The 25,833-nt window shown below is 45.0% G+C and overlaps 3 protein-coding genes across 11 annotated transcripts in view; 2 read left to right on the top strand and 1 right to left on the bottom strand.

Moving 5' to 3' along the window:
- Positions 1-2,773: 2,773 nt before the first annotated feature.
- The window catches only part of LOC117890916 (matrix metalloproteinase-14), a 30,350-nt gene continuing 7,290 nt past the window's right edge, over positions 2,774-25,833 (top strand). Inside the window, exons 1-6 of one of the 8 annotated variants that reach the window (XM_034796039.1) lie at positions 2,774-2,955; positions 8,173-8,408; positions 14,989-15,392; positions 15,457-16,378; positions 16,439-16,610; positions 19,701-20,373. In XM_034796039.1, coding sequence (XP_034651930.1) covers positions 8,238-8,408; positions 14,989-15,392; positions 15,457-16,378; positions 16,439-16,610; positions 19,701-19,864 — 1,833 coding nt within the window. In that variant the 5' untranslated portion in view covers positions 2,774-2,955; positions 8,173-8,237 and the 3' untranslated portion in view covers positions 19,865-20,373. Of the gene's footprint in view, positions 2,956-5,079; positions 5,559-8,172; positions 8,409-14,988; positions 15,393-15,456; positions 16,379-16,438; positions 16,611-18,459; positions 18,711-19,091; positions 19,321-19,700; positions 20,374-25,833 lie in introns of those variants that run through there. The other 7 variants (XM_034796040.1, XM_034796043.1, XM_034796042.1 and 4 more) reach the window with 7 other exon arrangements.
- LOC117890919 (protein painting of fourth) lies at positions 20,403-22,668 on the bottom strand. Of its 2 annotated transcripts, none has more exons than XM_034796047.1 (4): positions 22,329-22,668; positions 21,368-22,264; positions 21,098-21,292; positions 20,403-21,038 (listed from the first exon to the last, which is right to left on the bottom strand). In XM_034796047.1, the coding sequence occupies exons 1-4, from the start codon at positions 22,594-22,596 to the stop codon at positions 20,881-20,883; spliced, it is 1,518 nt and encodes a 505-aa protein (XP_034651938.1). In that variant the 5' UTR covers positions 22,597-22,668; the 3' UTR covers positions 20,403-20,880. The 2 variants fall into 2 exon arrangements, with proteins under 2 accessions (XP_034651938.1, XP_034651939.1); XM_034796048.1 differs by having other exon boundaries at positions 20,403-21,008.
- Positions 22,952-23,842, top strand: LOC117890922. Its single transcript, XM_034796052.1, has 3 exons — positions 22,952-23,096; positions 23,158-23,520; positions 23,584-23,842. Exons 1-3 carry the CDS (start codon positions 23,020-23,022, stop codon positions 23,780-23,782), a joined length of 639 nt encoding a protein of 212 aa, XP_034651943.1. The 5' UTR covers positions 22,952-23,019; the 3' UTR covers positions 23,783-23,842.

Here is a 25,833-nt window from a genome sequence, read left to right as displayed (position 1 = left end):
GAATGACAGCCCCGGTCGCCGGAGAGGGTCAGTAGCGACGAACATGGAGCATCGAGAAGCGACCATCGAGCATCGAGCTTGACATGGACATGGACATCTGTTTTGAGAATCAAAATCGTCGTCTGTCTGTCTGTCTGTCCCTCTCCATGGCTTGCTTGGCTCTTCTGGCATGTCGATTCGGATGAAATTTAAACCAAATGTCGTCTATCCATGCCTTTTCTCCGTATGATTGTACTCGGGAGAGGGCTGCTGCTGGAATCCAAGCGAAAGACTTGTGAGTCAGTGGGCAGCACTCGAGTGAAAATAAAGAAACAATAAAAATATTATACTCGTATTATCTGTTTTCTTTGCTCGGTGTGGCTGGTTGGTTTATTCATTTGCATTGCACGTTTGCCGTTTGCATAGCCTTTGCTGGCAGTGGTCTGCTTTTGTTTTTAAATTTCATTTTCGGGTGATGGCATTACTCAAGAGATTTCTTAGAACTGTGGGGATAGTCAGGCCGCCAGATGCGATGCCGAAACACAATACAAACACAAGCCATAACATAACTTCTGCACTTGTGGGGCTTGCCATTGATCGAAAGGGTTAACCCAGACTAGTCTCCAGGGTGTGTGTGTGTGTCCAGGGTGGATGTGAGACACCAGGGTGTGTCCTGCGACCACAACACGTAGGACGTAGACAACTGCAGTCGCTTAATCCAGCCAAGATTCAGACAAAAGATGGCTGGAACAGGCAGGTTGCGAGAGAAGTCAAGGTCGGGCTATAACATTATTTGTCTTTCATTATCTTTTGTGGCAGAGCAGATGCGTAGCCATATATTTATGTCTAGGAAACGCCACAAGGAGTATCTTGAACAACGAGCTAAACCTGCTGACTGGTAGGTCTTTATATATGGGGGCACTCCTGGCCACATTTCGGTCAGTGGAACGAACTCCCATATTTCTCTCTGCTACTAGTAAAACAGAGAAATTCAGAATATTGTAATGAAATTCTATATTGAATGGAGTCCATTTGAAGCACATCCGATTGATTGATATGCTGATAAGGAGTGCCAACCTCCCCGCTTATCCAGCCATCAGTCAATCAATCAGACTTCCTGCTTGCATTTGTATCTCTCTTTCTTTTGTATCTAAAATCCTTAGTTTATTTGTTCGAGAGGTTTAATAGCAGCTCGCATACAAAAGAAGACATTACCAGCCCCTCCGCTGGGGGTAGGCGAGGGAGTGGATTGCGGGTGGATAGAGGAAGAGACCGAGAGGACGGCATTCCAGCACGTTTGTGTGCGTATAAATCAAAATATAAGAACAATATAAAATGAAATTTAGCATCGCAACGAAACGAATCAGAATCCCAAACAGAATGAATCGAACGAAACAGAGGAAAGTGGCGGTGCGGCGCCGGCGTGCATTTCAAATGATTCAGCTTGAACTTCGCACAGAAGATACAGATACTGGGATACTCCGGTATATGTAGATGCTGACTTACGCAATTCTGTCCTCTTGGCGGTCTTATCGCTTAGGCTCGAACTCAGGGCGGTCGCGTGACTCATCATCGCATTGATAAAACGGGATCAGGGAGAAATGCGTGAGCGCTTCCCGTTATATGTTTGAGCTCGCGGCATTCGAACTAAACGAGGAAGATCCCAGCCCCACTATGCCCCACTATGCCCCACTATGCCCCACTATGTCCCACTATGCTCACTATGCACCAGAACGGGGGATGTGTTGACAGGGAAGGACGCGGGCGTCAAACTCAGCTGAGCGATTGCCGCATCGGATCGGATCGGAGCGGCTCGGGTTCGTCTCGTACTGATCTGCCTTGCGCCCCGGGCCATATAAAAGAATCTAAGCCGAGCGCTCTGGACCTCAGTCTAGCACAAACAAAAAACGCACAACGAACTTGCAGTTACAGCAGCAGGTGGACGGCTGCAGCAAGGCATATCATTAAACGAATTACAAAATACGAATTTCATTAAGTTGTATTACATTTAAAAAACGCGAAAAAAGTCTGTTTGTTTGTGCTTCCGCTGCGCGTAGAGCTTTTCGTTAGACAAATCGCGAGAGCAGAGCAAATCGCCCTCGAGTGAATCATCGTTAACAGTTGGCTAACAGCCAGACAACAGTGCGTGCTAACAGCTAGACAACAGCGCGTTCTAACAGCGAAAGAAGGAGCAAGCTTGTGGTGAGTTCTGTTCTGTCATGTTCTGCTTTGGGCTAGCTGCTGGCTAGAGCTAGAGGAAGAGCTTTTGTCGTCTGGTGCTCCTGTTGCTTTTTAATCGTATGCAGAGGGCGGGCGGCAGGGAAGGGCTGGGCACTATTTTCCAACCACCAAAACTAGGACTTATGGGTGTTCGTTCGTGTATGTGTGGTACTTTATTATTGCTATTCGCGTGACTCGTAAATAGGAAAAGACACAGACACAGCCACAAGGGGGCATTCATAGGCACAAAGTATAGGTGCAGGTACAGGTTTAGTTATAACCATTAGACACACTCACACACACGCATACAGCAGAGGTAGCAGCAGACATATTTTCGCTGCCACCACAAAAGCAGAAGCAGAAGCAGAAGTAGAAGTAGCGTCTGCCACAGCGAGTCGTTTACGGAACGTGCTTTGAAACGGTCGCGCCGCTCGTCCTCTGCCAGCAAACGACTTGGGATTAACGGTTTGAGTCGTACGAATGTTCGAATATGCAGAGTGAATAAAGTGAATATTCCGCAAGCGTAGCCAGTGTGAGGCAGTGTGTGTAAGTGTGTGTGTGAGTGTGCGATTGCCCTTACCCTCTTATCTAACTACACCAAGATCTAATCGCAATCGGCTACAAGATAACCGAGTGATAAAGTTGAAGACAAATTTAAAAACTTTTTGTGCAATACCCACCCGTGCAGGCGCCTTGATTATTTATGCAAATTGTGTGTTTGCTCAATTAACGAAAGTTTTCTGAGTGTATTTAGTGGTAAGTGGTGAGTCACTCACTCTCCGGGGTAGTCTCCTCCATGGAGTGGGGACTGGCATGGGATCTTCACTATTGAGCACAGAGAAATGTTTTGATCTTTTCTTGTATGCCTCCCATTTGACATTGGCCGATTGTTTGCCTGTTGTTCCAGCCCCAATAAACAATCATCACGTACGTAGACGCATTGTACAATTCTAATTCATAGGCCAGACAAAACATAGAAAGAGAGAGGGAGATATTGACATACCCGTACATACAAGTGTACATATGTCTGTACATTTGTATGTTTGTGTGTATGAATATAATTATGGGTACATCGAATATTTCATATATTGCTTGCCAAACGAGTATCCAGCCTGACCGTGACGTGATTGAGTTTTAGAAATATTTTTTTCGCACTCAAAGTCAAGCCATAGACTCCATCCAATACATACTGTTCAGATGCATATACAAATGTATACAATTAGCATTATCTTTCTAATCTATATGACAATTTTAAACACACACACACATACATACATATGTATTTGTTCTGCTTGGTTTGATTCGCTTCATCATCCACAGTTCAAAAGGCCATTTTCAATGCAAACTTTAATTCGAAAAAGTTCATTTCTCTTCGATCGAAGCCAACAAACTCGATGAGCTGCGGTGCTGAGGGGTGAGGAGAGTGGTCTAAAAATACCATAAATAGTTGTCATTAAAGGCAGAAGAAGCCCATAAATATTTCATTGTTCCTATGTGGCGAGGCGGTGACGGCAGGGGGAGGACACCAACTGGAAACTGCATCACAGCAGGCGGGGTACGACAACTTGTCCATGGCCATAACAGCAGGCACACCAGAGAATATTGCATGGACATGGATAAAGTGAGCCCAGAACAGCAGAGAGTCGAAGCAGCGGCAGGGGGTGGAAGGGAAGAAGGCCAGGCCAGTTCCAGTTGGTCCATGAATAAATGGCAAAATCAGCCCAAGCTTTGTGTCGCTCCACGTCTTGTTGTGTGAATCGTTAAGAATAAAGGGAGATGCGCTGGCAGTGTGGAGCGAATCTACAGATACCCTTGCGAGGCATGGATCGTTGAACTATGTGATACTTTATGGCGTTTTCGTTGTTACAAATCATAATACCCACTGCTAGGGTATGCTAAAATGTCAATTATTAAACGAGTGTATAATTTAGAAGTGAACTGCTCTTTATCTGGCAGCTGCAAGGTCCAACTGAACCTTAGGTCTGTACACAATTGTCTCATCTGAGATTATTAGATATTTTTTGCACTGCTGTAGGTACCAATTTACGTGTAGACAGATGAGTCACTGCAATTGCACACAATTGCTGGCAATGGGAGGATGGAATAGTACTGCACGAACTTTTATTACTTATTGGGTTCTAGGAACACATTCGAAAAGATCTTGTTGCCAGACAGGCGTGTGCCAAGGAATGGGTTAATTAGCACACCCGAAAAGCTTATTTGCTTACGCATTACTCATTCGTTCATTCATTCATTCATTAAGAAATCGATTGGTACCGGGGGATACCAAAGCGGAGATTCATTCATAAATTTTGCCAATAGGCGTGAACCGATTGAGGGGCGTAACCACCACAACGGAAATTCAACAGAAACTGCAAGCGAATTTTGAGTAACAAAAGCTCTTCAGTTTTACAGTTTACCCAGGGACGGGGGAGGGGGAATGCTAAACTTCAAGATAAACTGTCAATCGCCACTGTGGAGGGGCTTCTGCGGCGGCTGCTGCTGCCTCTGTCTCTGTCTCTGCTGGACCCGATCCGGCGGCGACGTATGACACATGTTGATGATTCCAAGAAAACGCGTTACTCATTCCCCCCTCCCGCAGAGACAGTGAGTGCGAGCGGCAGGGCGAGGGCAAAGGGGGAGAGCAACTTCGATTATTGGCAACAGGTTTAACACCACCCCCCACCACAGCAACGGAATCCCCACACCGCACACTCAGCTGCTAGCATAGCCGCGAACAGCGCTCTGCTAAGCGTCGAGCTGCGTGCGTTGCGCCAAAGCTTCCAAAAGCTCTCCCACGAGCGATCGAAGCGAGCAGCGCAGCGCAGCGCACAGCAGAGCAGTCGTTGTCGTTGGCTCCCGACGCTGTCCGAAGATCACTTGTTTTTTGCGCGTTGCCCAGAGCGGATGTGTTGTGTGTGCGTTTAGCGGCGAGAGACCGAAACGAAGTTCGAGTTCAAGAATCCAACGACGAGTAACGAGTATTGAAAACGTTTGAAAATATTTCAAGAGAAGACGAACGGAAAGACCGTATCGAAAAGTGAATCGGTTCACGGTTCAGTTTTGAGTTTTGAGTTTTGAGTTTTGTTTTTTGCGGAAATACAATAGCCGGAAAATGACAGCGAGCAATTAGTGCAGTTTCTCGTCCAGATCCAGAGCCAGAGCCAGACATAAAGAGACAAAAGTAGAGACAAAAGGATTGGCTCACTGGCGCAATAATAAATAATAAACAACGACACATCCAGAGCTGACGAAAACGCCCACAGCGGAATAACGCAGTGGAAACAACGACGACGACAGCAGCAGCAGCAGCTACAGCAACATACAACAAAAGCAACAAAAAGCTAATTAATTAATTTGTAAGTGTTGCAAGCAGCCAACAAAGGCAGCAAATAATAGTTCAATGATCTGTGACTGCATCGAGTGCCGCCAGCAGAAACTACCATCCACAGAGCCCATCCCACACGCACTCGCACACGCGAACGCACACTCAATTGAAAGGTCAAGAAAAGAGACCAAACTGATAAATCAACCCTCCCCTCCCCACCCATCCCCCACCAGCCCATTAACCAGGCCTAATTCCCCAGTGCCCCAGCTGTATGCACTCCACTTGGAAGTGAACTTGAATTCGATTTCGATTCCAGTTCGGATTTTCATTTCGTAATGAGTTTTCTTGCACAATCGAAAGCTAGTTGGGCGCCATATCACTAAGGTCAAGTTCTGAACACCTCGGACACATATTTTATTATTGATTTCGGCGTGTGGACGCGACTCATACACCAACAAATAATTGTTAAACCACTTGGGCGCGAGCATAACTCCCAGCCAAAACCGAACCCAATCATATCTTATCGCGTATGCACTGTGGGCACGGGCTCTTGTTGGGGGAAAATGTCGGCTGATAAGGTGAACAACGCCAAAAGGCTAGAATCAAGTGGAATTTAGTGTCGAGTTGAGTAATGCGAGGGTATTTTACAAACACCGAAAGACGTCAGTGCCAAGACCTGGGCCAAACTGGTTAGAATCTATTAGAAATTTGTGGCTTTTATTTGCTCTTTTTTGCATCTAATTAGATGCCAAGCAACAACAACTACAGCAAGTTTGAGTCACACATTTCTGGATGAAAGAACTTCGAGTCAGATGAAATTTTGAGAGGAAAGAGAAACCGGTTGAAGCAGTTGGCCAAATCAAGCTTATCGGCAAACCTTTAAGCGAACTCTTTATTATGACCCACTTCAGGCGCCTGCACACACACATACACTCGCACATGCTCCACATGTCGTATACGTAATGCTATTTATAAGCCGCAGGCAGGCAAAACTTTCGCGCATAATGCAATTTTCAGGCACTCAAATTTCGCTCTTATTGATCTAACAAACAATGAAATGCGTTCATTGTTATGGCGACCCAGAGCCCCACCCTTCAACCCAAAAACCCATCAACAGAGTTAACCAAACGAAGCCAACCTTAAACTGTCAACGGGCGACCTTCAACCCGCGCGAAACATTTGCCCAAAATGGAAATTGTTTATGGTATTTGTTTAACCAAAATTGTTACAATCAGATAAGTCAAGTTCACCGCAGAGAGAGGGAGTGAGCAATGGAGTAAACGCAAATACATCTATTATATATGTACTAAATATGTAGATTTATAGGCTCATTTGGGCAGATGAAGCCGCTAATTGCCGAATAAAAAGAGAGTTATTGTGTCCGCCCAGCCATAGAGTATATAGAGTGCCAGTCTACGTACAATCATCCCATATTTGCAGACCCTAACCGTTGCCTCTTGGCACATACCTGATATGACTTATCGCACTTTTCCCCCTTGTCATTTCTGCTGATGTCACACTCTGATTCTCCCCGCAGGAGGAGTTGAATGCCTGAGTCGGATCAGCATGCTGGCATGGTAAATCCCGGCGAGCTCGGATCTCGGCCGGTAAACATCGCCATAAACATAAACATAAACGTTGATAAAGCCCAAGTATTAGTCCGATTCTGTTGCCGACTGTCGCTGACATTTGTCTCGTGGCCGTGACTAGGTCAACATCATCTCATCGGGGTAAAACTATTTTTAGCAAGCCAAATATCACATAATAAGTCGAGCTGCCTCTACGCTTACGGCCGTCTTGGTATTTACCGTCTCAAAATAACATTCTAATTGGAGTCTAAACTTACACGAAACGCTTATTGCGTCCAAGAGTTGGCCAGACACCGACCGCATGACCGCATGTCTTGCTCTATCTACATTTATCCTATCAACGGCGGGCGACAGGACAGCTCAACGAATCCGTAATGCTCTTGCGTCTGAGATTAGGACAGAGCCTCTGCAAATATTTGTGACGATAAGAGGTGTACGCCCAATCGGACTCGTATAAATGATGTGCTAAAGTTGGATTTTCAGTTTGTTGTCCCCAAAAAGAAAGGCACTTTTCAGTTCATAAAGATGATGGCAGAAATAATCATAAATGTGCGTTAAGTATAGCAATAAACTTAACAGACCTTCTTTAGTTGCTCTATTCTCCTCTTTCGAAAGGGTATCAGGTTTAAGTTTCTGCTTGTCAGGAGCAGCGTCACAAGTGCCCTACCAGCCAGCCTGCCAGGGCTCGACTCGTGTATTTTCTACTCAGGTTTTACTATTTTTTACTACGACTTTCAAGTACTATAAAGACGAAGGTCTTCGTGTGCTGCGCCCCTCCGGCCATATGCCGGCAACTTCCGTTTGTCGTTCCGCCTGCCAGAGAGAATGTGTGCCACATTTGCCACATTCAACCTGTTGGCACTTGGCAGGGGGAAATCTGGTGGCACGAGTTGGACACGACTTCCGTTCGCCCTTTTGCACTTGTACTTGGCCTGGTCTGGCTTGGGCTGGGCCTGTCTGTGCCTGTCTGTGCCTGGTGCTTTATTACTCTCCTTTTTGCCTTTATGAAATATTAATTGACCTTTTCTCCACCTTCCCATTGTTCCCATTTTGCAGTGATATAAAGTTCAAAGTGCGCACCACCGCCCACCCCAGCACGAGTGCAAGTGGAAATTTTATACATGACAATTAGAAGGAGAATAACAACGACTACCAACACCAACACCAACACCAACACCAACAGCAACAAAATGTCCAACTGCCAAAGTTCAGTGTTCATTGCCGTAGGCACCCTGCTGTCCATTTTGGCGGCAGTGCAGGCGGCACCCGTTTCCACCACCACACAGGCAGAGGTGAGTAAATAACACAAAACAATTCATAGATTCAACAATTAGAAAATCTGTTTGTGAGATTTCCAACTGCTGCAGAATAATTTCCATCAAATTGTACAATTATATCGAACGTTTCTCCAACTCGTTTGCAATTTATGCAACAACAACAAAAACAGCGGCATATAATTAATTTATTTCTGAAATAAAAATAAAAACTTGAATGAAAACAGAGAAAGGGCGCACAGGGCGCCGAAGTTCAGCAACAAATTTAGCAGGAAAAAAATCACGTAATGATTCATTTTTTGTGATAACAGAGCAGGACAGAGGGTGGGGTGGGGTGGGGTGGGGTGACAGTTAACTGCACGGGATACCCGCTTTGTCCAGCTCTCTTACTGTATGTGTTTTATATATAATTTTGCCAACTTTACTTCCGATTTGCATGACAAACGTGCCAGGCGTTCAGAGCTCAGGCGAGCGTTGATTTTGGGGTTGGCTGCATTCGGAAATTATACTTAATTTTACACTAACCTGAACAATATTATATGTGCACAAATACACATGTACATATGTATGTACCTATGTGATATGTGGCTCTATGTGTGACTGTGCAACAGGCTCACGCGCATCGCATGTCAACACAAATTTTTATTCCACTCACATATTGGTCTGGCTGGGCTCTGGCTCTGGCTCTGGCCTTAGCCTTTGTTGCTGGCTTTCGGAAAATGCATTGCACATTGGCTAATTGCAGTCCGTTTATCGTTATCGTTATCGTTCGTGACATTGGTCCATGGAACACGTGGACTTGTGCACCCGCCCGCAGGGGAAACTCTCTCACGCCATTGAGAGATGACTGCCCGTCCTCCCCCTCGGCTAATCGATTCAAATGCATTCCGTTCGACTTAATAGGCAAATCCCTCTGGGGAGAGGCTCTCCCAAGACAACTACTGATAGCTAAGCATTTCATTATGATTGAATTTCCATTCTAAACTTTCCAATGAGCAAGACCTCATCTCGAAGAATGATCAGAACTAGGTTTAGTTCTGCTAGAATTCCCGCTTTGTGAATCTTCTTCCACCGCGAACAACTTGTTGTTCCCAGCTAATTATTATAAATATTTATCGCCACTTAATTGCTTGTCATGACGGCTGCTACCCCACCACAAGTTTCCACTTACAAATCCAACAAACTGCCAAAGCTGCAAGCACGTCTGCACTTCGATCTATCTTCCTATCTATCTAACTATCTACCTGAAGCTAATCACGTTTGGTTGCCACAGACTTGCATAAATTAATGTAGAGTCGAAAGGCATTAACTAAACGTGGGGAGTAAAGGGACTGACTGCTGGCATAAAACACTTTTTATAGGTGCACGGGCACCTGTACGTAAACTTCCTGATTAACCATTTGTGTACACCGCTCATTCCCGGTGACGATTCCCCTTCCCTTTCGTCTAGTCTGAAACTGTTCAGAATCGATTTGATTTCTGCACCAGCACGCATGAGCGCGTGCTTAACATTGTGTTTTAGTTTTCTATATACTTTTTTTCTCAGTTTTGTTGCCCAGTTTCTTCCCCCAGTTGAGCGCGATCTGCCTAATTGATATGTTGGGCGCGTTGCCCAGTAACTTGGCTCGCTGTCGTTGGCCAGTCGGCCCCAAAACCAGGCGACAGGCGACAATCGACTGACGTGCGGCTCCATTTGTGTCTCTGTCCCGCTCTCCCTAGCCCTCTAGCTCTATGTTCTTTGTTCTCTTCCTCTAAGCTGCTTCTAATAAATCTCTGTGGGAATGCAAATGCACAGAGACCACCGATGGGGAAGTCGTGATTCGCTGATCTTTGTTAGCTATTAATATTCCGCAAAGTGCAACAAATCATTGATTAAATCTGATCAAAACAGATCCACACAGCGAACACACTTGGGCTCTACGATTGACTCACTCTGTCTAGAGAGAGAGCAGCGAAATGCACTCCCCAGACCCACATATGTACAAGTCCCACAAGTCTCGCACATAATTTGAACTGTCAAAAGGTTAATTAACAATGAAGGAAATTGAAACGAGCTCAGGCTCGAGGCGAGCAGTCGTCAGATTCGTCATCGGTTTGGTTTGGGTTGTGGTTCTGCACTGCCACTGGGATAATTATAACTAAATCCATGGCAAGGCGCTGGTGAGTCACACCGCCAGTCAGGCAGTCAGTCAGTCAGGCAGTCAGGGTAATTCGCACTTAGCCACACTTTTCCCCACAACATTTTCCCTCATTTCCTCTCGTGTACAACTAATCAATAAACTCCAACAACAGCCGACAGCAAAGTTGGCTGGAATTTATGTACTTTTTGCCCCAAGTTTGATTGATTTGCCTATGAGCAAAGTTGCGTGCGACCTTCGCGAGGTGCTGAACAGCACAGCAAAGCACAAAGGATAGCCAAACACGGTGGCAGGCAGCCAGCAACCTTGCCACAACGGCAAACAAATGATAGTTTTTGCTCCGCCAACATCCTTTTTCAGACAGCACACACTCAGCACACTTCTCCTCTAAGGTCGCGTCGTCTACCGCTTGGCATTTCACGCGTCTCGCCATAAACAAAGCAAAGTAACTACATACCTCTCCATAACAACCCAAACAGGAATAGGAATCCAAAAACGAATCCGATTACGAATAGGAATAGGAATAGGAACACGAACAGCAACAATGAAATCCTTTCTTTTTCTCTCCTGCTAGACTTTTTGCATAAAAACTCAGCTTTCCTCCTTTCCTTTTTCTGTGTTGTGTTGTTTGGTTATCTTTGCATCTTGACGCTTATTTATCGCCAGGAGAATTAGCCACAAAAGGCCACAAAAAACGTGTCAGAAAAAAGGTGGCAAAGGAAGCAGAAGCCTGAACCACCTTCGAGTGATGTGTGGAAATGTCAAACATTTTGTGGAAGGTTTCCCTTGCATTGCCCTCATTCACAGGCCAAGTAAATGTCATAGAGAACTGAGGGCTGAACTGATACTTGTAGATATTAAAAGACATGCATGGAAAATTCATTAGTTATTCCATAAGGTAGAGGAGCTTCGATTTCGATACACTTTTCATGAAAATGTATGAAACACTCCTGAGGCTGAAAGTTTCTTTTTGTCCCATTTGACTTGGAAATTCTTTCAATCAAAACCCATTTCTGCACTCACTTTTTTGCTGCAGCTAATTGAAAATGTTATACAACTTAAGGCTCGATTTAAGTCTCGGTGCTGGCCCAGTTTCTGCTTGTCTTTGATTTTGGTTTTTGGTTTCAGCTTTAGTTTGGAGTTTTCTTTCTCCGTTGGCTGCTCAATCTGCAGGCTATAGAGACCCAAAGCCAGTTGAGTGCGGCGTCAGAGAGAAATGCCGCCCGCCAGCCAAATGAGGCGCCTGCGCTTCGACTGTAGCCCCCCTGCTAGAGGAGTGTGGGGGCGGGGGCATAATGATGTAATCATTAACTAAGAAATAGTTGAGCCAGTTAAGCCTGTTTGCCTGTTGGCCTGTTGGCCTGCGAATTAGAGCTGGGAACTGTAGCTCAGGCTGTGGGAAAAAGGGAAGAATTGTAAAAGGAAAAGGAAAACCTTTACACAAATGTCGAGACTTTCGCTTGTGGCAGGGTATCCGAAGCCCACGCAAATATTTTTGTGCCAACTAGGTCTAGGTTCATTTGCGGTGTGCTGGGGTGGCAGGAGGTGGCAGGAGGTGGCAGTAGATGGCAGTAGCTGGCAGTGGGGTGAAAGTCAACGACCCGAGTGACCCACATTCGGAAACGTAAACTTAGCGAGTGCTAACTGCCCACGCACACCCCTCCACACCTCCACACCCCACGGATAGAGAAAGAAGAACAGAAAGCGTGGGAGTCACCACACGGTGGCCAGCCAGTATTTTCTACTCGAACAAGCTATAATTTGCCCATCAATTGCAAGTTGTTCCTGTACACAAGCACTCGTGCACGACTACACGAGTACACAAACCGATTCTGTTTATAATTTATGCATGTCCTGGGTCTTCCTTGTTGCTGCCGCACACACCCATTCCCAGAGCAATATTATTCGATATGAACCGAGAGTTCATTGACTCCCTCCCCCACATTCATTACCGATTTTCCGACAAGCTTCTCCTCACTTTTGCATTTCCATGCCCGTTTTCCCTGGCGAAATCGAATTGCAAGTTGCAAAAACTTTGCGCTCTGCAAATTGTGTTAAATATTTGAAGGTTGCTGCAGCTGCTGCACAGCGGCACGAGTATTTTGTTGCTTAAGTTTGTACTTTGGAGTTTCTGCTTCAGTGTAGCATACTTTACAGAGCCCACAAAAACACACACACACACACACACACACACACACACACAGGCAGAGCCCCAGTTGGCCCAGTCTTGAGTTGGCAAAAGCCCCTTTGGGCTTCCAGTTGCTCCTACCCAGCAAGTTCAACTTTGTTTTTGCTGTCCAAGTAAACCAGGCAAGCAGGCCAACCTACTGAATGGACAGACAGACGGACACAGACGGGTGAGATACGGACTTGCAACGAGTGCTGGGGCGGGGTTGGAGCCCTCCTTTGTTGACACTTTGGTACAACATTGAAATGCGCTCGTTATTATCCCAAAAGAAAAACAGCGCAAACCCAAACAAAAATCTGTGTCAATGTCCAATAATAAATTGAAGTGCAATTTCAACGCCCTCTGAAACGTGACCCGCAACTGCTGTTGGCCCCTTGGGTGCACCCCCCCCCCCCCCCGGGCAATGGCAACCTGTGTGTAATTTGCAAATCATTTGCATGGTCAGGGAGCACACGAGCACAGCCCAATGATCACATGCAAAACTCAATCCGTTGTGCATGCGGATGCATTTAACTAGTTAATCGACAGATGGGATCGGGGAACGGGGAACGAAGCAGGTGGGAACTGTATCGATGACTCCCAAAAATCAAGAGTAACATTTCCGTTCTGTTTCGTTGCCTGACTTCCGTTCTGTGACGCCTTGTGACGCACATTCTGAATCCACAGAGACCCGTCCAGCAGATGGAGAGAGAGAGCCAAAGAACAATGTGTCACGAAATGAGTCAATTGCTGGCTGACAGCTATGGGCGGAGGCATTGAGTGTCTTTTGTTTGTTGCCAAATGGAGTTATCTTATCGATGGCCCGATAGATAGGCCGATAGTGGGGCTCTCGTTTTGAGCCTCAGAACAATGCCTTACCTTGCTTTGCCCTGCAATGTTTGCTCTATGACAAAATGTGCATCACAGTCGTCACGAACAGACAGAATGTCGAACGGAGGGAACCGAGGTAGCAGCAGAGGTAGAAGCAGAAGTTGCTCTGTAATCAAGCGAAGCGTGCCTGCCCGGGGAGGAAGGTGTTCAGCATACACGAAAGTCAAGCGAATAATTATGTTAATTACATAAAGAGACATTCCTAAGGTCACTCGGGGATGAGTCAGTCAACCGTACCCCAGCTCAAGTGCCAGTCAAAATTAGCTCTGAGCTCGCACATCGATGCTCAAGTGGGAATATGACATATCAAGAGAGAGAGAGAGATGTCACTTGAACCCTGCATTTGTTTACCACAGAGCCAGGAAAGTTCGTTTACCTTTAGGCGAGTACGAGTACGATTCCGAATCAGAGCCAGAGACCGAGCCAGAGCCCGAGTCAGAGCCGTGGACTGTTGTCAGCTGATCGGTGGATTACCCACCCAGAAGAGCTAAAGATTACTGAGCGAGTGCGCCCAGCTATGCATACTTATGCGATAAACCAAATGTTTACTTCCTCAGAACGAATGTACGGGAATAATTTAATTAACAGTCAGCTGGCATTATGCAAGATTCGGCAAGAAAAAAACATTATACAATATACTCGTATACGTAGACAGTGCGGAACATTAAGAATGTGCGACACATGAATGTGAAACGGAATGAAGAAGCTACCTGATCCACATGCCAAATTCAGTCAGCGGCGTAGAATTGTTTTCTCGTTTCTCGGACTCAACTTTGACGCTCGACTTGCTCGCCTAAGCCACTTGTGCCGTTGTAATTGGTCAGACAGCATTAGCTATAAACAAATTAGACAGAACGCAATACATTATAAATTGTACATTGTATATTATATAAAGAGATAACTGTTAAGATAACCTCGCATTGTTCTCCGTGGAGCGACTGCACTTCCCTAATAGGCAGGCTGCGCTTTTTTGTTGGTTTTTATTCTCGATTGCTCAATGTTGCAATTCTCAATTAGTCAGCCGCGGCCAGAGGTTGTAATTGAAACGCTTCCTTAACTTAATGCTTGATGCTCAATGGAGATCAATTAAGAAGTTTTCACACCTCAGTCAGTCACGTCGAGACTGAGTTTCCCCCCATAAACGTATTGAATAATCGTACGCGAGGCATGTCTCTGCCCCCTCCCGCCTGTGAGTCTCTCCATAAATTACAAGCAAGTGTGGCTTGTAAGTCATAAATTATGCAAGTCAGATAGAGCTGCGACAGTGTCACAGGACATGGCACAAAGCCGCAGCGGGTCTAATCGGATTGGCCATAAGTCAAGACACGCCACCCCAGGTGGAGCGGCACCGCAACCCATTGATCTTCAGCTCACCCAACTCCCTCCTGTCTTTATTTCGCAGATGTATCTCTCGCAGTTCGGCTATCTGCCCGCCTCAGCTCGCAATCCTGCCAACAGTGGACTCCAGGACAAGTCAACGTGGCTGAATGCCATACAGGAGTTTCAGAACTTTGCCGGCCTCAACATTACCGGCGAGCTGGATGATGAGACCCTCAAGTTGATGTCCCTGCCCCGTTGCGGAGTGAGGGATCGTGTGGGCACCGGCGACAGTCGCTCGAAGCGTTATGCGCTGCAGGGCAGTCGCTGGCGGGTCAAGAACCTCACCTACAAGGTGTCCAAGTACCCCAAGCGATTGAAGCGCGTGGATGTCGACGCTGAGATTGGACGCGCCTTTGCCGTGTGGTCCGAGGACACCGATCTAACCTTTACGAAGAAGACCACCGGCCCCGTGCACATCGAAATCAAGTGAGTGTTTGCCACAAATTGTTGCACATTTCGGAGCAGTTACTCAATCGAATCTCTGCCACAGGTTCGTGGAGAGCGAGCATGGCGATGGCGATGCCTTCGATGGACAGGGCGGCACCTTGGCCCACGCCTTCTTCCCCGTTTTCGGCGGAGATGCGCACTTCGACGACGCCGAGCTGTGGACCATTGGCTCGCCACGCGGCACCAATCTGTTCCAGGTGGCAGCCCACGAGTTTGGCCACTCCCTCGGCCTGTCGCACTCCGACCAGAGCTCGGCTCTGATGGCGCCCTTCTATCGCGGCTTTGAGCCCGTCTTCAGGCTGGACGATGACGACAAGGCGGCCATCCAGTCGCTGTATGGCAAGAAGACCAGCCAGCCGAAGCCCTCGAATGCCTATCCAGTGACCAGCACGCTGCGTCCCTCGTACACACCACCGAAGGTGCCGCTGGACGACAGCATCTGCAAGGACTCCAAGATCGATACGCTCTTCAATTCGGCACAGGGCGAGACGTACGCCTTCAAGGGCGACAAGTTCTACAAGCTGACCACGGACTCCGTGGAGGAGGGCTATCCCCAGCTCATCTCGAAGGGCTGGCCAGGACTGCCGGGCAACATCGATGCGGCGTTCACGTACAAGAACGGAAAGACGTACTTCTTCAAGGGCACCCAGTACTGGCGCTACCAGGGACGACAGATGGATGGTGTTTACCCCAAGGAGATCAGCGAGGGATTCACCGGAATACCCGACCATCTGGACGCGGCCATGGTCTGGGGAGGCAATGGCAAGATCTACTTCTTCAAGGGCAGCAAGTTCTGGCGCTTCGATCCCGCCAAGCGGCCGCCCGTCAAGGCCAGCTACCCCAAGCCCATCTCCAACTGGGAGGGTGTGCCCAACAATCTGGATGCGGCGCTCAAGTACACCAATGGCTACACGTACTTCTTCAAGGGCGACAAGTACTATCGATTCCACGATGCTCGCTTTGCGGTAAGCCTAATCCATTCAATCCATCACTGGATCGGAACTTATTGTGTGATTTCCTTCTAGGTGGACACTGCCACGCCTGCCTTCCCCAGACCGACGGCGCACTGGTGGTTCGGCTGCAAGAACACGCCCTCGTCCACAGGTAATATTGTCGAGGGTTCGGACTCTGAGTACGAGCAGCACTCGATGGTATCGCATGCCGATGATGGTAATAGTGATTTTGATTTGGACGCAGGTGAGTGGGACCGACGTGGCGGTAGTTTTGTTTGAGCCTTGAGCCTTGAGCCCCAAAAATCGATGCAGAAAACTCTGTAAAGTCAAAAAGATCTCATAGCAATCTTGTATGAGTTGTTACTTACTTAGCGTGAAGCAAATTAAGGAGTCAAGAAACGACTACAATAATATAAAAGAAAGATCGAAAGAACGATCGAATTACGTTTATAGATCCTATCTATATGGTATGTTTAATTAAGTGTCCTAGTATCCTATGTATCCTGTAGTGAAATTCTATTACTCAAACTGAATGTGTTTGTCTTTTGTTACCTATGGAAGAAATACATTTTAATTCTTATTGAAAAACAAACAACAACAAAACCCAAAAAGACTAATTGTGTATGTGCAATGTCTCTATCTCTCTCTCTCTCTCCCTGTTTATACTATATACATACATATACTCTGTGTATATTTTTTTGTACATTTAATTATTATTTTTCTCTTATGTTTTGTGGTGTTTTACTTTAGTTTTGTTTCTGTGTTCTCAGGCTGCGTTCAGCTCGGGCCACAAAACTCTTTCCTATAAACATTTTCTACATTTTCTAACCCACTCAAAGCTAACCTTAACTTTAACTCTCTCATTATGTTTAATTTTATTCCACTTGGTATTCGGTTTTAACTATTTTAATTGACACCAAAACTAACACTGAAAACTGTATTAATTTTGATTTTTGATGTAATTTTTCCATTAACAAAACCTAACCAACGTTTGTCTGTCTTCTTTGGGTGTTTGGAACCGAACTCAATTAGCATACCATGTACAAAAAAAGTCTAAAAACTAAGGAACAAATATAATTGAAATGCTGGGGAAATAATCAAATATTTTGCTTACAGTTTAAAGAGATTATTCAATGATATAAACCAAGAATAAACAGCTACAGATACAACAACAAACTACTGGTCAGTCGGTCTCACTAACCGGGATCTGGGATCCCCCAGATCAAAAGCAAAACCATCTACCTAGCTTTTAAGCCGCAACATTTAACGCCTCGCCAACGATCCCAGCCTGAGCACCATACCATGTATAACTAACTTGATTAATCCATAGAATCTACATTTATAGCAACTACTTATGGTTACTAACACACTCCTAATACTCAAACACTTTTACAACACTATTTGTTGAACACCACAATGAACCCCCTCAAAAAACAAACCAAACTCCCCCTATATATGGTCTAAGCGTATGTAGTTCTATAGCACTAAGTATTTATCTAGATATGTTTATAATAATATTATTTTTCCACTCTGTCCCAGACTAAAATCCCCTAATTTGCTCCCTTTAGTTTATGGTATTTTCCAACACTTTTTGCGTACAACGAAAAGAGTGCAACTGTTTCCTTGTTTTGGCAATACCCCCATCGCACCGGCACAAAATTCAAATGGCTATGGCTTGGTTGAACCACCCGAAAAAAAACCCCCTCCACCCCTATCACCTGTGATCAAATCACACACAACCCAAACACTCACTCACCTTATAAATCTCCCGCCCTGCTACCTGTAATTGCATGAATATTATTCCCACTACTAAACTAATCTAGAGCAACGCAAACAAAAGATTTACACCTGCATGAGACAAAGGCGAGCCACGTTAACCGTTATTTGGTGTGACCCACAAAAAGCGACATGCACACACACACACACTCACACACTTAACACTGCATGCACGTGCCTGGGCCATAACCGTTGAATTTGCATTCGAAAAAAAAGAAGAGCCGAAATTTCGGAATGAAATTCGTATTTGTCATTGTCAATGTTCTGAATGTATGTCTGTATGTACATATAAACATATGTATACATATTTCTTGCAGGCTTTAAGAGACGCGGATATAAAAACAAGAACCATTAACCACCACCAACAACAACAACAACAGCACACAGAAACAACAAAAGCTACAACTGAACGAACCAAAAAACGAACTCCAACTCCGAACCACACACACACACACAGACACTGATACACTCGGCACATCACTTCAGAAGAATTCAAAGTGAATGTGCCGCCGCCCCTCTCTTCTCACTGCTACTGATTCCACCACTTGCTCTTCTCACTCTTCTGCTGTTTCTTACTTTTTTTGTGTACTCTTTTGTGTGTGTAGTCGTGTAGTCGACATGCTGCTGCTCCTCTCTTCCTTTTACTCTCTCTCTCTCTCTCTCTTCCTTAACTGTACATTCATGCGTAGACTTTTGCCGTTGATCGATTGCTTGTTTGCCTCTCGTCATCGTTATCGCCACAAACTGTTGCGTAGTTGTATGAGCACCTTCCTTCCTCCCAACCTCCCTTCCACCACATGCCACGCCCACAGGGCACACGCTTCAATTACGATTGTATATATTTTGTTGCTGAATTGTTAATTTATTACTTACAATTTTCATTTCATTATTTTTGGGAACAACCCAAAAACAACACTCTTTAATTCCTTGCGGTTCCTACAACGTGTAGTGCCGCAAGTAACGAATCAGGGCGTACTGCCCGGCTGGATGTGGAGCCTCACGAACAGGTTCTTCTAGGGGAATGATTATCCTGGTGCTCAGCCATCTGCTCTGTCCAGTCCATCGTCAATGTGTGTGTGTAGCCTGTCCCAGCATTAGACTGCTGTACTGTGAACGGTACAGCATTTGTATATCCATCGCTTGAGTGATCTCTGTCTGAATAAAACCGAACAAACAAACAAACAAATATACATATATAAAAAAAACACACATATAAAACATGCCACGCCCAAGACCTGCGCCGCTGCCGAAACGCCAAGCCAAACCAAGCCAAATAAATGAAACGAAACGAAACGAAACTCAAATTCGTTTGCGCACAAAGTGAAGAGTATGTTGTATCAATTATTATTATTTATTTCTACCCTCCCCCATTAAGTTCACTTAAGTTATTCTACTCTTGAGCTTCTTTCACAAACCAAACAAAAACACCCAATCCAAAAATATCTTTAGCTTAGTTGTAAGTCCACTTGTGCACCTAAGAACCTTTAGTTTTATCTTTAGCTCATTTATATACTTAACTAACTTGATTTTGTGTGTAAATTATCCCCGTTTCACATAGCAGTTGGCGATCATCAGAGCAACGACGAGCCCATCGAACCGGAAGTGGCCGAGAGGACGGGTTCCGGTGCCATGTCCATGTCGCAGCTGACAGGCAGCTCGGCGGTCAACACTGTGATCTCCACCATTCTGTTGTGCTTCATCTCCAAACTGATTGTTAGCTAAAAGAGAGCCAGGCAGAGCAGGCAGCCAGAGACATACATACTTAGGAACAAAACTGAACTCAACTGAAAGCCGAAACAACTCGAGTAAAATTTCTAAAATTTTACCGCACGTTGCTTGAAATTCATATGCGCAACATCATATCATATCGAGTACAGTGAGAGGAAAAGCTTATAAATACCCCCAAGCAAACACACAAATTTCAAACCAAACAGAAGCGATCCGATGCGATGCGATCAGCATGTGAAACAGGTGCCTTATCAAATATATCTTTGTTGTTGTGTAAATAAAATCAGCCTTAAATATATAATACAAATAGTTGATAACATTCCGCATTCGAAACGACAAAGCAAAGCAAAGCAAACCAAAACCAAACCAATCAGGAGTCATGTCATAGCAGAAATTCTTATTGTCTAGCGTCTACCCCGTTTTTGGTAATGACAAATTGCGATATTAAATTTAACGAGCCATATGCCAGGAACTAGATAGAATGAAAACCAATCGGAAAAACATTAAATGAACGATTTGACGACGCCCTATGTTAAATGTAATTTATGTAGCTTAGATATAATTGTTAATGTCTGCACGTGGAACGCGGAATACCAAGAGGTTCTTAAAGTTCTTGGAGCTGTGTAAGCAAACTGTCGTCAGTGTTTTAAGTTGTAAGTTTTTGATTGAACAAACAGTGAATTCACCTTTGACTTGACCTGACCCGTCGTATCATCATCGAGTACATTTGAATATTATATAAGCGATATTTAAGGCAGTCCGTTAAGCGATACTTGTTCGGGTTTAATATTTAAAACCGAAATATTATTTAATTTACGTATTATTATGTGTAATAATTTTATTTTATATACCATAAATGTACGCTGGAAACGAAAGAGTCAAAAAGTGAAAAGCAAAAACGAAAAAGAAAAGAACAAATAAAACAAAAACTAATAATAATAATAATAAAATACAGCAGACTCTTTGTTGTTATTTACATAGCCGAAATTGCAGAGCCCAACATGCTACCATTACGGATCGATGTCGGTTTCCAGCTGAGCGTACAGCTCCTCCAGTCGCGCATCCTTTTCCGGTGAGGCTTGGGTGGCCTTTGATGCCTTGGTCTTGTCTTGGGCGGGTTTTAGGCTTTTGGCGAGACCTGAAAGCAGCCGGCCAAGAAAAAATGATTCTAAGTAGTACAGGAGGAATGACATGACAATGTAAGGGTCAAGTTTCGCTTCATTTTACTTTGGGCCTTTTTAGGATCATTATCCTGCCGCAGTTTGTCAGTGGGCAGCGTCGTGCTCGGCTCTGTGGTGACCTCTGGCAGACCCAAATAGGCGCACTCCGCTTTGATGTCTTGCATGAGGTGGACGGGCGTCGGAATCCTAACATGTGTGCACAATTCCGGAAACGAGTTTGGCTCCAGTTTGGGCGTCATATCTGCGAGAAAACGGTACACAAGAAGGCATTAATTGCTGATTGCAATGCAACAGAATGGTGTCCACTGCTACGCACCTAAAATCTCTTGTTTGGCCTGCAGGGTCTTTATGATGGCTCCATACTCGGCCATTTGCAGCTTCAGTTTTTGAATCTCCAGCTCATGCTCGCTCATTTTACTCTTGCGTTTGCCCTTCTCCTTGGCGGCACCATTCGAGTCCGAGCAGTTTCCATCGCTATCGCTGATTGTGATGGACTCAAGCGGTGGCGGGGAGATAACCTTGCAGTCCACATCCGCCGCATCGTCATCGTCTGTGGCCAATGTGTTGATTGTCACATTCGATGTGGTGCGCGGCAATTTGAGCAGGACGGGACGCTTTTTTAGACGCCGAAAGCGTACGGTTAGGGTGCGGTTGTGTAGAGGAGTGCCCGACAGTTCCTTGAACGCCTCTCTGGCCAGTTCGGTGGAAGCGTAGCGGACAAAGGCGTATCGTGCACGCTTCTCCCTCCTGAGGACGCCAACATCCACCTTAAAGGACTTGGCAAAGAAACCCTTGATGGCCGATGTAGTCATGCTGAATGGTATATTGGACACGTACAGGCACCACGGGTCAATCAATGTAGCCTCCTCCTCTTCGGAAGAGGCTTTGCGCTCTGCCACCAGGAAGCCGTTGCCGAATCGCACCTGGTTGATAGCGCTTATCGTCGTGTCCACATCCGCTCCTGCCTTCAGGTGAGCCAAGCAGTAGCGCGGCTCCAAGTTGCTGGGCAAACCCACATCTCTGATTGCCGGCGATAGTCCAGTCACCATGGATGTCGTTATTTCCTGATCAGGAAACCGAATAATCAGCACAACGGCTGCAGCATCTTCACAAGACTTGGGGACGAACTCGCGCTCCAGCTCCAAGCACTTTAGCGAGTCCTCTTTACGTATCTTAGCCATCTCCCGACGCGACAGTCTATTCCCGTGGAGATCTAACCCGAAGAAGAAACTTTCATTACACGCAAAGGAGCATTCGGACACGAGAGAGTCTGTTACCTTTCTTGTATAGAGAATTCCTATCGAATTCCGGGAGCGAGACTGTGTCGCAGTCAGAATTGATGGACTCTGCTAGCCACGAGCCGGGCTGAGCTCCAATGGCGGCTGAGGAAATGCCGGGCAAGCATGGCGGCAAATTCTGGCCAAGATGTAACGGATTCCCATCGCCCGCCGGCTTCTCGTTGCCGTTTTCCCGGTGGTGGTGCTTCCTAGGTCGTTTGTGGTCAGCTCCGATGTCCGGCATCGGGGGGGAGCGTTTCAAATCCATGAGTTAAAGAAAACTGGAATTTTGTCTATTTTGATTTTTGTTATTTTCGCTCAGCTGTATTTCAGAGTTGTCAGGCTTACGGATCTGATTCAGTTTTAACTTTGACTACCAGTGCTGACAGAGTTTGCCAGAATACAAGCTAGATTTGAAAAAAAACAGTCTTTAATTATCAGTTTACCACTTTAGTTTGAACTTTAATTTGTAAACAATCTAATAAAAGAAAGTTATGAAAACTGTCTAATTTTAAGGACAATTGATACATTATTCGAATAAAATTATATATTTAAGCCTGAAAAAAGAAAATCAAAATCTAGTAATATGATTTTGAGGTATATTTTTAAAATAAGATGGTATATTTCTGAGGGTCAGAGGGTAGATTCTATCGATAACTCCGCGGTCAAGAACAGCTGCTTAAGCGTAAAAATGTTAAAATTATTACGAGCCTCGAAACTTATTAATTCATGGCCCAAAACATCCGCCGGTATCCACAGAAGCCTCCAGTAAGTAATTGGAAGGATGCATCTTTCATAAATTGGCTTTGAACGGCACATTTTCATTCAGGACAAGCTCCCTGCGATGCAAGTGGCGAACTGCGGCGCAGACCCCTGATGTGGAGCGTAAACTTTTGTTTGATGATCAGCTGCCGGAAAGATATAGATTAGTTTACCGTGCTCCCCTAGAAGCCTATGTGAGCTGGACCAAAAACGTGTCCACGGCGACGGTGTCGACCCTGGGCCTGGTGGCCGCCTATCACTTTAGCACCAGCATGAACCTGGAGAGCATAACCCAAAAAATCAACATTTCCATGCTGGTCTCCCACGAAACAGATTTTTATTACTTCTTGGCAGGATTTGCACTGATCAACCTGGCCATACGCACATTTGTGGCCAAGTATCCCCTCAGGATCTATAAGAGTGCCGACAAGTAAGTTTTGCAAGCGAAATATCTCTGGCTCCATGTCTAAATCCCGTCTCATACACCTTCTAGATATGTGGCTGTGTATGGATCCCAGCTTCCGTTTGGCACTGTGAAGCACTACTTCGATAGGGGACAAATTTCAGAGTACAGGAACGTGCTGAATCCTTGGAGCCACATCATGTACAGGCTGGGCAACCGCTCGTCCATGCTGCTGGTCGATTACTTTAAGACGCCGTCCGAGTTTCACCAGCTCTTTGAGGAAAAGTGAAAATGTTTAGCTATGTTTTTGAGTTAAAAACTGTTTCAAATGTTGAATATTTTTTATATATAAATATATTTATATGTACAATGTATGCACATAACGATCCCTAGATACGATGTCCTAGATGCTTGTGTGGCGCCATCTTTAGATCCTGGACATTAGTGTGGCGCTACCTGGTGAGCGGTAGCAGAATAACTATTCTACTTTCTACATGCAGCTAAAGATATGTTATTAGTGTGTAATACTATTTTTACATTCTACATGGCATCCACTACATATCTACTGGTGTACTTTGAAATTCTATCTCAAAAATAAATACTTTTAATACTTTTTTCCGACTTTGTACTCGTTTTAAAATTTTAGCCAATCAAATTGTTTGAATTCAGAGCCAGTGTTGTGTAAGGACTATGCAAACGGATTTCCAATATTCAATCTCATAAATCTGAGTCCATATGGTAGGGTGTGTGACTTTGCTTTGGCCATGAACAAAGTCAGAGACTCCTCTACGCCCCTCTATATTCTTTTGGCAAGGGTATTTCGAGTATTTGGCGAAATTTAATAAGACCTGGTACAAAAATTCAGTACTGCTTGCATGTTTGAATGAAAATCTTCCCCATAACTTCGTTTTATGTGGCTGTAAATATGGTTGGTGAGGGTGGAGAATGGAGTATGTGGTATGTGGAGCACAATGACAGCTGCCCTATAAAATATTAAATGAGAAAGGGGCGAGTGCGGGTGTGATGTTGTAATTTCATATTGCTGAATCCATGTAATGGTATAAGTCTCTACATTGTGGATGTAAATCCATACATGCATATGTATGTACATACATATGTATGGATATGTTTATATGTACTTGCATGTACTTAGAATGTTACATCTTTCTGTAATGGCGATTACCAAGAGGCAGGCTGTGACTGTAACGATGGGAAAACCGAAAAAGCTCCTTGGTGGCCAACAGCTACCCCCAGACGCCAGCCCCAATTCCCATTCCACATCACCGCCCCACCATTTGGCGCATGTGCTAGATTCCTTCCGCAGCTGCTGCTGCTGCTGGTGCTGCTGCCCCTGCCTCTCCACTGTTTCCTCTTTTATCGATTGACCCAATTCGAGTGTACATACATACATATGTACATACATACATATGTATGTACATATCTACAAATGTACATAGTGGGGCTGTTTTTTATCTCCCGCCAGTTGCTGGCCTGCACCATTATCTGGGCTGCGTATAATGTTTATCTGCCCCCGCACAGTTCCAGTGCCTTGTTTTTCTTGTCCTTACAACGTCCTTTCCAAAACGGGAACGAAACGGCAACGGCAGCCACAGCTCCTCTCTAACTCTATCTAAGCCTTGAAGAGGCCTCCCACCTCTTGAAACTCTTTTAAGTTATCATCTCTTTCTCCCTCCTAGCCGCCCTTCCACCGACACATACATATGTAGGAAGATAAACAAGAAGAACGCCCCATAACACGGTTTGGCCTAGAAACGAAAGATAGACGAAAGAAATCATGGAGAGCATGCATACATACATATTACATATGTACATAGCTCCGATGTAAGCTTTTTTTTCTTTTTTTCGATCAACAAAGAGCTGGAATGATTATGCTGCCTAAGCATAAAACGTCTACATATACATATATGTACATACATACATATGTACATATTTATCTACATACTTTTGTATGTACATATGTACTTACATACATATGTAGGTATGTAGTAAAAGGCACAGAGCTGTACCGATTTATGTGAATACATACACAGGTATTCATGTGCACACGACACGTGTAACTACTTTCCCCACTACTGTACCACCGCGACAACTACAACTGAACAATTTAACAGCTGTGGAACAACCAACTTTGATCAGCGTTATTAATTCAAAATGTGTACATTGGGCAAACGAACAATTAAAATATCATGTACATATATGTACAAATGTACATATGTATGTATTTATGTATGTCCATATGTATACATACAACCATATGTTTCGCTGTTACAGAGAAAAAAAGTACATAAGCTGCAAGAGCTTTTACAGCTTATCGAAACT

The sequence above is a fragment of the Drosophila subobscura genome, chromosome E, assembly GCF_008121235.1.
Source record: "Drosophila subobscura isolate 14011-0131.10 chromosome E, UCBerk_Dsub_1.0, whole genome shotgun sequence".
Taxonomy (NCBI): domain Eukaryota; kingdom Metazoa; phylum Arthropoda; class Insecta; order Diptera; family Drosophilidae; genus Drosophila; species Drosophila subobscura.
This window is presented reverse-complemented; position numbering and strand designations above follow the sequence as displayed.

Bases quoted from the DNA above. Each gene is read 5' to 3' on its own strand.
- LOC117890919 (XM_034796047.1), bottom strand. From the start codon at position 22,596: ATGGATTTGAAACGCTCCCCCCCGATGCCGGACATCGGAGCTGACCAC. The intron at 21,293-21,367 runs GTGCGTAGCAGT...GTTTTCTCGCAG, and splicing joins GGCCAAACAAGAGATTTTAG to ATATGACGCCCAAACTGGAG. The intron at 21,039-21,097 runs GTAAAATGAAGC...TGTACTACTTAG, and splicing joins TGATCCTAAAAAGGCCCAAA to AATCATTTTTTCTTGGCCGG.
- LOC117890922 (XM_034796052.1), top strand. From the start codon at position 23,020: ATGTTAAAATTATTACGAGCCTCGAAACTTATTAATTCATGGCCCAAA. The intron at 23,097-23,157 runs GTAAGTAATTGG...ATTTTCATTCAG, and splicing joins GGTATCCACAGAAGCCTCCA to GACAAGCTCCCTGCGATGCA. The intron at 23,521-23,583 runs GTAAGTTTTGCA...TACACCTTCTAG, and splicing joins ATCTATAAGAGTGCCGACAA to ATATGTGGCTGTGTATGGAT.